The sequence below is a fragment of the Solanum verrucosum genome, unplaced genomic scaffold, assembly GCF_900185275.1.
Source record: "Solanum verrucosum unplaced genomic scaffold, falcon-dt-bn FXZP01000154.1, whole genome shotgun sequence".
In the NCBI taxonomy this organism is placed as follows: Eukaryota; Viridiplantae; Streptophyta; class Magnoliopsida; order Solanales; family Solanaceae; genus Solanum; species Solanum verrucosum.
The window spans coordinates 703797-716702 of NW_026020217.1; the positions used below are offsets into that span (position 1 = coordinate 703797).

Here is a 12906-nt window from a genome sequence, read left to right on the forward strand (position 1 = left end):
ACAATATATACAAATACTAACAAAAACAAAAAATGTACAAATATAATGAAGCTATATCATATTCTCACTTTATTAACTTCGAGTTAGTACTTCTTCTTATTTAATTTATTTGTCTAATTTTCTTTTATAATTTGTTACCGTCTTTATTAATATTAACTTTTTAAATTACAATTAATACCGAAGATATGTGAATTAAACTAAGATAAACTAGTGAATGGAATGAATTCCACACTAATCGGGGATAAAATCTCTAAGTTTCTTATAAAACTCAAACAATCTTTATTCATTTAAGCTAACTTTTGAAATATGAGCTAGATTCAAAATTAAATTTGACATAATAATATCAAAGTCGAATTTATTTTATATAAAACCCTGAAAAATCAATTAAGAAGGTAAAAATACCTCATTTCGATAAGAGTAAGATTGATGTTGAACTCGTGAATTAGGTTTGAATCCTAATTTAACGCAAAATAAATTGAAATGGTGCATAGGAATATATTACACATAGAAACTTCTTTTATTTTCTCCAAAGACTTCACTCACATCCTTTTAAACGCGTGGACGATTATTAAATTTATTACCAATTTTTTGCCTCGAAATTTCATTATTTAATTAATTCAACGGTCTACCTTAACTCTCCTATTTTCTTAATAGTCTTCTTCTTTTTCACATCTCCATCATTATGTGGAGCTCAACCATTAGCCATAATCTCTACACTAATCATCATTACCTAATTGAATAACTAAATTAACTTTCACTTGAAATTTTATAAACTTATGTGTGAAAAAAAAATTCTTTTTACTAATCGCACCACTTAATATATACTTCTTTTGTTCACTTTTATCTATTAATTTTAGATTTCACGCTCTCCTTAAAAAATAATGTTTGATATAAGTAGTTTAACATAATACTTATATTAATTGACATTTACGATTGAGTCTTGAAAAGTAATTTAAGGAATAAGTAACTAATGTTGAGAATAAAACATGAAAACAAAACTTTTTTTCTTCATATTATAAAAGTCACAAATAAAAATAAAAATTAATTTTTAGAATAACATACAAATAAAAATGAACAGAAAGGGATATATAACTATAAGTAATTATAGTAAGCAAGGGGTATTAATTTGATTTTAAAAAAATGATTTGTAATTCCTAAATATGATATATATTCACACTTAAAAATATAATTAAACGTTGATTATTCATAAATTGCCATAGAGAAGAAACATAAAATGAAGGCAAATGAATAGGAGTCCTATATATAAAATAAACTCTATTATTATTTTTGGTTTCTCACGGATTTTCAGAACTTATATTGAACCCCGAATAAATTTGGAACACGCACGTTAGGGTCCATTTGAGGGTGACACTCCAACATGATTTTCTTTATATCAAGAGCTCAAACTCAAAACTTCTGATTAAGGATAAAACAGTTCCATCACCACACTGCGGATAGAGTCGACTATATATTATATTACATTACAAAATGAATATAAAATGGACTTTCTTGTCCCTCTAGCCTCTTCCTTAATCACTTTAACAAAGACTACAAAAACCATCAAACAAAACCTATCTTTTCTCCCCTTATATAAACCAAAAAAAAATCACTACAATTATTTATTAATTCTTCTATATTTGATTCCTATACCCTTTCCTTAATAAATCCATTATTATTATTCCTCTTCAATTTTTTTTTTACTAAATTCCATATATTCATCACTAGTTACAAAAATTTTATTAATGGATTTTTTCTACAAAGCCAAAGCTGTAAAATTAAAAAGTCATCTAGACAAGTACCTTGTAGCCGATGATGATCAAGAAAATATCCGACAATGCCGAAACGGCTCATCAAGAAAAGCCCGGTGGCTTGTTGAGCTTGTCGAAGCCGAAAACAGCCACTTTATTCGGCTTAAAAGTAGCTCCGGCAAGTATCTCACGGCATCCGACGAGCCGTTTCTTCTTGGCATGACCGGAAAAAAGGTAAGTTTTACTTATAGTAATTATATGTCGTAATTTTAATATTTTTATTTACTTAATTATATTTTCAATACGTCCCTGAAATTAGAGATAAATTAGAGATAGCTTGGGGCGAAGGTTTGATTGGATAATTTTTTTTAAATTGTTATTATTATTATTATATAAATTGTTGAATCTTCTTTATACAAGAAAACATAAAAAAAAAGGGATTGAAAAATTGGATTAGTTCACATGTTTTTATTCTAGTTGTGGATTTTTATTTTTTTCTGAATTTTGTTATATGAAGTTCTGAGTTTTTTTTTTTTTCAAAATAATAGTCTTGAGATTAGACTTAAGATTTTTGCTTATGCTTAAGTCATTGAAATTCTAATTTCACTGCTACTCTTTAAATATTTTTTGGATCAAATATGATGTTTTTTTTTAAAAAAAAAAAAGAATAGTATTAACTATTAAGATTAGTACTTACTTCATTGAAATTCTGATTTCGGTGGTGCTCAAATTTTTTTTGAATCGAACATGAGTTTTTTTTCCTATCAAATAAATAGTTTCAAGATTGGACTCATATTTTTGGCTTATGCTTATCATTTAGTGATATAATTATTTTATTTTAAAAAATATATACATTTTTTTTTTTATATTTAATTATATTTTTAACAGGTACTTCAAACTTTGCCTGAAAAGATGAAAGACTTGAGAATCGAATGGGAAGTAATAAGGGATGGATTTCAAGTAAAATTAAGGGGTTTTGGAGGAAAATATTTACGTGCAAATGGAGGAATGCCACCATGGAGAAATAAAGTGACACATGATAATCCTTATAGTGGTAGCACACTAAATTGGATTTTGTGGAATATTGAACCTATCGATGTGCCCGAAAATGAATCGTTGACTGATTATTTAACTATGGTTTCAAGTTTTTCATCAGTTTCTGATGAACTTTTAAGTTTGGATTTAGGATCTCCAACTTCCGTACATTCGAGTTTTTCTTTCTCACCTAGGAGTGCTAAGGTATGTTTCTTCGTTTTGTCAATTTAAGATTATTTTTTTTCTTTGTGTATTGCCTTTGTTGTTTTATTACGTCATTATTATCGTTTATAATTACTAACTACGTGAATTGCCTGGTTAATTTAAATTCATATTGCATAAGATTTATTAAAGAAAACTTTAATATTTAAATCTTTTAATTAAGAATAAAAATATTATATTCATCCACCATAACTCCGAGTGATTCTAATAATTAACATAATTACTAGCATGTCTTTTGTGTTTAGTGCTAGATTTTTAGATTTATTAGCTAAATGGGAATATGACTAATTACTAATTAGGAAAATGAATACTTCTTTGTAGGAGTTTATGTTACATTTCTATAAACCATAATTAAGTGGAAGTAGTCTTCACTACGTAACAACTAACAACAAAGAAGGAAGTTGAGATAAAGAAGTAATTAAAGGATATAATTATGATTGCTACCTCAACTAAAAGAGTTGAGAAAAAGTAGTTAATTAAGTAAATATCACCATTTTAGTATATTTGGTTAAGCTTTTGAAAATTAAAAATATCTTATTTTAAAAAGTTGATTTGGCTAAACTTAATTTTTCGATAGTAATGGAAGTTGTTTTTTAAAAATTGAAAAAATAATAATTTCTCATTCGAAATATTTTTGAAATGGTTGTCAAACGCATATTAATGTATTAATATTAGAAAAAGACATATGTTTTTAATTGATTAGTCAAATACAAGCTGCAATTCCATAAAATTAATTTTTCGGAAAATACTTTTGATTAAAAGAAAAAACAGATTTTCAAAGTTTACCCAAATTAACTATTAGCTTGAATGTAATTGAGTCCTATAATTTTGTTTAGAAATTGGCTGTAGCTTGTTTATTAAGTCTTTTTGAAAATAAATTTGTGAAGAAGGATACAAAATTGACCTCCTTTTGATTATTGCCTCGTCATTTCTGATATTATATTTGAGAAGCCTTAGGCTATAATAAAGAATATTCATAACATACACTCCTACTTTTGTGTGGTAATTGATTACCCTCTTTATCCTTTTTTTGTTCTATAAACCAACAACCTATATTTTAATGATTCTATTAGAATGACTAGAAAGATAGGCGGGATGGTTGAGATTCTTACGTTTTTACTTAGATATTTTGAATTTGAACTTTGAAAATAACAAGAATTATGTTGAAAACGTTACTTCTAACAATAAATCATGCAAAAATTGAATTCAGATTAATTAAACGCTATTACAAATATTCATACCCCATAGAAAAAAGCAATCCAGACAAATAGGAATATCACATAGGTAACTTCACAACAAATTCTTAAGTTACTTTTTCTTCACATTATGTTAGATTGCAAACGTGTAATATAGGTCAATTTTTAAATTCATACAATTCAAACTAGAAGAATATATTTCAAGTATTGGAAGTCAAAACTTTTGACATAAAGTCTCACAAGATAAATAGGTATGGAGCCAAAGTTGATCCAAAAAGATTTATATAAAGGAAGTAACCTAGAACCTCCTTTTATCAAAAATAAAAGTAAGAGGGTGTTTGAATTGGCTTAAAAGTTGGTCAAATCTACTTTTAAGTCGGTTTTTGATTTCTGAAAGTATTTGATCAGTATAAAAAATAACTTAAAATAAGTCAAGAAGTGTTTGACAAGGTAAAAAATAATTAAAAATAAGTCAACAACCAAAAGTAAGTCTCCCATACTTTTTATTTTTTAACTTAAAAGTCATTTCAATTTGATTTTTTATTTTTGACTTAAAAATTATTTTTTTAAGTCAATTCAAACGGGCTCTAAGCCTGCTCTTTTAATCGTTTCAATTATTAGAGCTCACTTCACGCTAATAATATCGTAAATTTTCTTCTCGTTCTCAATTTGGAACCAGGAAGGATACTTTCTTCCCAACTTTAAGTTGCTATATATATTGAAAGTACTATCGATACCGTTCAACTTGTTTATATTAGAATTTTTTTTGTTAAGCCAATTTACTATTTTTGCACCTTCACCAATCAATTAAAAAAGAAGTAGCCATAATTATCTTTTTAAATAATTTAACCAAATATAAATAGTCTATATATATTTTTTCCATTTCCTTAATGGATCCAATTTTGACCATATTTAAAAATATAAAAACTTCAATTAGTAAAAAAAAAAAAAACACATATCTTCACACGTGCCAACCTTGTTTTTCTCACGTGTCAAGCATTTAACGCGCTTTCCTTAAAAGCGTGTCGCCCCATCAAACATGCCGTCGTCCAGTTTCATTATTTCTTCAATTACTATAAATATACTAAAAAAATCCAATCTTTTTTCTACCCCAAGTTCTATATCCTCAAAATTTTCGCAAATCTCACAAATTTCATCAATTTTCTTGTTGTTTTGACAGATTTCTTTACCAAAAAGATCAGCAATGGAGCTATTTCACAAAGCAAAAGCTGTTCGTTTACAGAGTCACCATGAAAAGTACGTAACAGCTGAAGAAGATGAAGAATCAGTAACTCAAGATCGTAACGGAGCTTCAAAAAACGCGAAATGGACAGTTGAATTTGTTGAAAAAACCGAAAACGTTATTCGATTAAAGAGCTGTTATGGGAAATATTTAACAGCTTCGAATCAGCCATTTCTTCTGGGTATGACTGGGAGAAAAGTTCTTCAAACTTTGCCTAATCGACTTGATTCTTCGATTGAATGGGAACCCATTGGAGAAGGACATCAAGTTAAGCTAAGGACGAGATATGGGCAGTTTTTGAGGGGAAATGGGGGTCTTCCTCCATGGAGAAATTCCGTTACTCATGATATTCCTCTTCGTTCGAAAACTCAAGATTGGGTTCTTTGGGATGTTCATGTTGTTGAAGTTTTGGCGCATTCGACGGCGGAGACGGCGGCGGCGATGGCGGAGACGACGGTGGTGGGTGGTAATTCTGATTCGTTTGCTTCTGAATCGAGTTCTGCTACTACTACTGGTTCATCAAAATCTTACAGATTTTCCAGACAAGAGGTATTACTTCAATTTTTGCATTTTTTTGTATGAAGTTTGAATTTTGACCTTATGGGGTATATTAATTTTGGAGCCATTTTTTCGTTGGGAATCGTAGTAGCTTAGTTAGTTGGTATTTGAACTTTCACCTTGTTGGTGAAGGTTAGATTAAGTACATTGTAATCCCCTCTCCGTTCCGGCTATCTATGTCCCAATTAAGAAGAAAAAAACATTTTTCCATTAGCAAATTGGTTTGTTGTTGATGTTGACTTTAAGGGGTTGTTTTGATCCATAATCCGGGATAAAATTTGGGATTACGTTGATCCGCTGTTTGGTTATGAGGAGTAGCTACTCCCTCCCTCTGTCCCAATTTACTGGATGTAGTTTGACTCGACATAGAGTTTAAGAAAGAAAGAAAGACTTTTGAAATTTATGATGTGAAATAAGTGTTTGTGTGGCTATGGATCATCTTATTAAGGATGAATGAAATGAACATTTTAAAGTTAAGTTCTTACTAAATAAAGAACTCTGTCATTTTTTAGAATTGATTAAAAAGGATAGTGTGTCGTATAAATTGTTATGGAGGGGGTAATATTTTACGAAGATGTTGCTATTAGCTATCACACATTGGATGTTGGATAGTTTATAATCCTGGGATTATTAGTCCCTGCATACTTTTCTTTGGTTTACCCTAAGAGAGCACCGGCGTGGACCGGATGGAGTTCATATGCCAAATTATTTCGAAAAAAGATTTAAATTTATCCCTCTAGTTCTGTCTGTGATTTAAAATTAGGCTCGGTTGCACTTTGGTTTGGAGCCTTGTTATGGATGTGGACAAATACGAGTTGACTTGTTATATGACTTGGTCTCGTATAGTATTCGAGTGTTTTTACCCTTTTGGCTTATGATTATTAGGAGTGTTCATGTTGGTGTTCGAGCCAGCTTATATTATCACTTGCTATAATCGATAGATATAAGTGTCGGTTGAACTTGTTAATTTGGAATGTGAATTCAATGATTATTATGTTATGGTACTCAATTGTCTGTTTTTTTTTTCTTTTGGCAGTCAAGTGATTCATTGATTAGTTCGCCGCCTAAGTTGGTAGATGGAAGGCTTATATATTATCACATTACGGATGAATTTGGAGAAATTGATGAAGGTACAGAGGGACGTTGCATAACTTTCAAGGGAAATAGTGTTGATGATCTAAAGAAGAGATTGGAGGAGGAAACTGGGCTTGAGGATATTACTGTGTGTACTCGGAGTGCTTTGAATGGGAAGCTTTATCCTCTCCGTTTGCAGCTTCCTCCAAACAACGCAAATATGAACGTTATTATTTTGCCATCTTCATCTAAAGGTGAGACTTTTACTATTCTACTTGTCTTGAACTTGGTTTCATTTCGTGGAAGTTTGAATTTTTAGGTCCATCGTTCTGTTTGAGAATTTTAGTTCATAACGAGCTTATAAACGTTTATAGCAATCAAAATAATCACTATTGATGCTATTGACTCTTCAGCTTCCATTTGGAATTAACCAAGTCACTAATTTCTCGTTCTTGAATAAAACGTCATCAATGCTAGCCCCTGATTGCCTTCTAACCAACGTCACATAGAACAATTAAGGAGCTTACTCAAAGCTAGTCTTAAGTTTAACATGTTACATCAATTTGGCTGACAACTGATGGCTTGAATGCTCGTTCGAGGGTATCAATTGATGACATGATTCTTAGTTTGAGAGTACTTCTTGTGTTCTGTAGCCACCTGATCTCCTCATTCTTTCTATAATTGTAGTAGTGTTGAATCCCATACACAATGAAGCTAATCTTACTATACTTGAAGTCGTCTTTCTTGCTAACGTGTTAAACTTTGTGTTATGGCGTGTTTCAGAGGCTAGAGATATTGCATAACCAAGAATGCCATTGTAGCCCAACTCGTGGAGCACTTAACGTGGATTGTTGCAGTAGATGGATGTAGCTGGATTTTTGTATCAGTAAAAGATGAACGTCGTGTAAATGTATATCTCCATTGTTTATTAAGCATTTGTGCATAAGGTTTTGAGTATTGAGAGAGATATAATAGTTACTAGAATATCTGCTCTTGATGTTAATATCATCATATACACTTCCACAGAATAATTGAAAAAATTGAAATCTGGTGGATTTTTTAGTTCATATTACTCAGGAGGAGATTTCTTCAATTGTTTTTTTTTTTTTTGTAGCAAGAAGTTTTCGATAGGGTCTAACGTTTGCAGTAACGTCTACATATTTCAATATTGGTGTAACGTAAGATTTTCAGTTTGTTCAAAAGAGATTGATACATCACCATTGAGAATGAGGTGCACCACTTTTTTAATCTTTCTATTAAAAGGATGTAAGTGTGGAGGTTGTACTTTATCTTATTTTTATTTTAAAGGATTAAAAAAAAGGCATCTTACTTAACATTGCCTAGGACATTATATATAGACGTGTTCTTTAATTTAATCATAATTGATATTTATAACCTTTAAGTTTGAGCGCAAATTGAAAGATAATTAAACTTGTATAACATTGCCTAAGATATTATATATAAACGTGTCTTTTAATTTGACCATAATTGATATTTATGACATTTAATTTTGAGCGCAAATCGAAAGACAATTAAACTTGTATATACAAGTTCTACGTGTCAATTGGGGAAATTGAAAAACAGATATATAGTTGAACTACCACAGTAATCTTTTTTATATTTAATGAAAAGTCTCACAAACATAAATTAGGTATAAATAGTATATAAAACTACTTTATTAGATATATATTTATACGATATACACTAATTTTATCTTTACTTTTAAATAATTATGTATTTTACCACTAATTAAAAGTTTCATACCATATATCGAGAAACATACACATATATACATATATTTTTGCTATCAGATACACTACAATAGAGAGAGAGGCGAGTGAGTTGGGGAGAGGGAGGCAAGCGAGATAGTCAGGTATTCCAAATACATGTGAATCACATTAAATACATGTATCTGTATGTATCTGGTGTGATTCACATGTATATGGAATACCAGATACATAGGTGAGTGGCGAGTGAGATGGGAAGAAGGTGAGAGAGATTTGTTATGTATCTCAGATACATGCGAATCCACTTGAATACAGTGTTTCTAGAACAAATTACATCTAATTTTGACTTCATGTATCTCGAGATACGTATCTCTGGACGTCTTTAGACGTACCAAAGTTTGATAAGATTCGTAATATTTTAAATTGAAATGTATTTAAGTAAATTAGTTACGAAACTAGTGGAATTTCTATAACGTTCCCAAAATTTTAATCTTTCCAAGTTTAATGCTGCAGGCCCAGATATAAGTGGTGGAATTGACAATTCGAGTGATACATTATTTTCACCATTAATCTTTGCAGGTACAGGACCCATTCCTAAAGTGATGGAAATTGGAACCCAACGAGAGACGGATTTAGAATATTAAATTTATGGAGTCTAAATCACACTATTTTATTTATTGAATAACAAATAAATTATTTATGTATATTAGGTGAGTTTGTGACTATACATATAAAATTAAAGCCAAAATTATTGAATTTTACCAAATTCGTAACTTACTTTTATTATAGCTTGACCTTAATTATCCTAACACAATCCCTAATATTGATTGTATTTAATGATTGAAATAGGAAAAAATACAATAACTAGGCAACACTAATTGATACTCCGTGTGTTTATTTTTACTTGTTCAGATTGGACTTTAAACACCACTTAACAAATTAGAAAAAACTATCTAATTAGACAAACATTCATGCCATATTTACTAATTTTTTCTATAATTTAAAATAATTACATATTGTATCACTAATTAATAATTATTACTAGTAGATATACTAAAATACGGAGAAACGAGCGAGATAGAAGCTAGATGAACGAGATAGTCTATATCTCCCATATACATATGAATCACGCTAGATACGTATATATGATATACTGGATATATGAATTTGGGATACCAGATACGAGAAAAGAGACGAGCGAGATAATCAAATACATATAAATCCACTTGGATACAATGTATTTAAAATAAATTACATGCTCCTGACAAGTCAGGACATATTTAAGTCTGACTTTTCAAGCACATCCTTAATGTTTGACAAAGACAAGTTCCTACTATAAAATATTTTACTTTCCAACTGATGAATGTCTAAAATTGTTGTACTTTAATTCTTATGAATGTCCTTTGGAACGATTCAATTGGTTTGGAGAGTGGTTGTTTATACAGATGATTCAGGATCGATCTTTCCTTAACGTCTTATGAGTCGAGCCTGTTAGCACAGAACTTGTCTAGTACGATTTATATTCATATACAGTTGGCAAACTATTACACAGTAAAGGGTTTATCTGTACACAAAGTAAAGTGCCTACCGAAAAATCTCTCAGTTCTTATACATATAATTGGCTCTCATCATTATCCGTATTTATTTATTTTTTCTGAAAAAAAAAACTGAGATTTTTTTGGTTGGATAAAATACAAAACATATTCTAAATTCATGAATCATGTATCTGTCCCAAGACTCCAAACATATACTATATATCACTTCTCAACATTCTAACCAATCACGATAGTAATAAAATGGTAAATATTCTTTTATTTTGATCAATTTTGATTTTTAACTTTGAGTACGAAATCGTGTTTTATTAGAAAATGTTTAATTATTGATTCAGTTAGTCTTGCTTTATGTAAGTTATAATTTTCATATAGGAAGGAAATTTAATTTGAATCATTTTTTATTAATTAGGTACAATGAAGCCCAAGATTTTTTGTTCATTGTAAATTGGCCATAATAAAATTTGATTAGGGAAAACTACCTTATTAGACATACATTCATATCATATATACTAATTATATCTATATTTTAAAATAATTACATATCTTATTATTAATTAAAAAATTCCTATCATATATTGAAGAAGATACACCTAGATACATGTATTTCTGATACTAGATACACTAAAATAGGGAGAGAGGCGAGAAAGATAGTCATGTATCCTAGAGGGCAGATACATGCGAATCACACTAGATACATGTATATGTATGTATCTAGTGTGATTCGTGTGTATTTAGGATACCAGATATATAGGAGATGCGAGCGAGATGGGAGACGAACAAGATTTGTTATGTATACTGGATACATGCAAATCCACTTGGATACAATATATCTAGAACAAATTACATTTAATTTTGACCTCAAGTATCCCGAGCTACATGTATCTGGATGTACCAAAATCTAATAAAATTTGTAATATTATAAACTAGAGTGTATCTAAGTAATTAACTCCTAAATTAGTGGGATTTTTATTAGTTTCCAAATTTAATGAATTACTCAACAATTGTTTAATTGTGATAACCCAACTCTTGATAGGCAAACAAATTTCAATAAAAAATGAGCAAAAGATTTTTAATTCAAAGAGGTTTTGAGATGAGAGGATTTTTAGGTATTTGTTTATTACTTCCAAATTTTTTAATTAAAAAAGGTCAACTGTTCAAAAAAAATAAAAATATATAAAATGTAAGCCAATGCAGCAAAATGTGAGATGTGGTGATTTAAACTTGTGATCTTTAGTTTAGAGCCACTTTAATCAACCTTTGCCAATGGGCGAGTCTCTCAAAATCATATTTAAAAGTATGTTAAAAAGTTAATAAATACATATAGAAAGTAATATTCAATTATTTTTGGGTTAAAGATATTTAACTGATCATCTTTAATTTAAAATAGTTCTGCTTCGATTCATAAGTCATACATATAGAAACGTTTTGACAATATGAAGAATAAAGCTAAAACATGGTGAAACGCATGAGATTACTCCCCCTTCTTTTTTGGTTAATTCATTCATTCAAACTTTCATTTTTCACAATGATTGAGGAATTTGACTTGAACCTTTACCATCCAAATTTTCATTTTCTATCATGATTGGGGAGTTTTATTTGAACCTTTACCATCCAAATTTTCATTTTTTTTATCATGATAGGTGAGTTTTATTTGAATCTTTATCATCCAAACATTTATTTTTATGATGATTGAGGAGTTTGACTTGAACCCTTACTCGATATGTTACTGAATATATATATATATATATATATATATATGGACACTAAGCCTCAACTTCCCTTAACTATACAAAATTCAAGATATAAACCATATTAAGGGGGTGTCCCTTAATCTGATAAGCTGATCTCAAAATGCATAACCTTATAAGACTGTTATTAAACAAAAGAAATTAGGGTTTGCTTTTGGAAATTAGTTAGACCAATTTTTTTATTAGGTAATTACCCTTCACGTGCCTACTTCACGTTAATCATAACAATCGAGTTTGATCTCTAAGAATAAATAAATTATTGATAAAGAATCATCCTTTTTTAACAAATAATTATACACCATGTGAATCTAGATTAATCGGATAATTTTAATACAAAATGGTTATTAATATCTTGTTTGGATGGTTGTTACCTATTGTTACTTTAATGCATGAAATTATATAACGGCCAAAAATGTTACAATCTATCAAAAGATTATATTCATTAGAAATACAACACCATAGGGGTGTACATGGCCGGGTTGGTTCGGGTTTTTCAACTATCAAACCAAATCATTTGTGTCGGGTTTTTAAATTTATAAACCAAACCAATAAAACCGGGTTTTTCAACCGCGGATTTTTTCAGGTTTTTCGGTAAAGTATTCATACAAACATATAATTTACTTGTACTTCAAATATTTCTTTAGTCCTACCAAAATACAACTATCTAAGATGTTTCTTAAAAATATAACTCAATATGATATGATTAATGACACTAAAATATCCAACAAAAATAATAATAATGAGGTCGCGTAAAATAAATATTGCAAATTAACAAGTCATAATGAAAATGATCATAATTTAA

General features: G+C 29.5%; 1 protein-coding gene across 1 annotated transcript; it reads left to right on the plus strand.

The window, feature by feature from the left end:
- The first annotated feature begins 1502 nt into the window (after positions 1-1502).
- Positions 1503-8131, plus strand: LOC125830795 (uncharacterized). The gene is made up of 5 exons (XM_049509968.1): positions 1503-1982; positions 2637-2987; positions 5382-5993; positions 7039-7330; positions 7860-8131. The coding sequence occupies exons 1-5, from the start codon at positions 1743-1745 to the stop codon at positions 7877-7879; spliced, it is 1515 nt and encodes a 504-aa protein (XP_049365925.1). The 5' UTR covers positions 1503-1742; the 3' UTR covers positions 7880-8131.
- The last annotated feature ends 4775 nt before the right edge of the window (positions 8132-12906 follow it).

Excerpts from the sequence above, each read along its gene's own strand:
- LOC125830795 (XM_049509968.1), top strand. The coding sequence starts at position 1,743 with ATGGATTTTTTCTACAAAGCCAAAGCTGTAAAATTAAAAAGTCATCTA. Across the intron at positions 1,983-2,636 it reads TTGGCATGACCGGAAAAAAG|GTACTTCAAACTTTGCCTGA; the intron begins GTAAGTTTTACT and ends TATTTTTAACAG. Across the intron at positions 5,994-7,038 it reads ACAGATTTTCCAGACAAGAG|TCAAGTGATTCATTGATTAG; the intron begins GTATTACTTCAA and ends TTCTTTTGGCAG.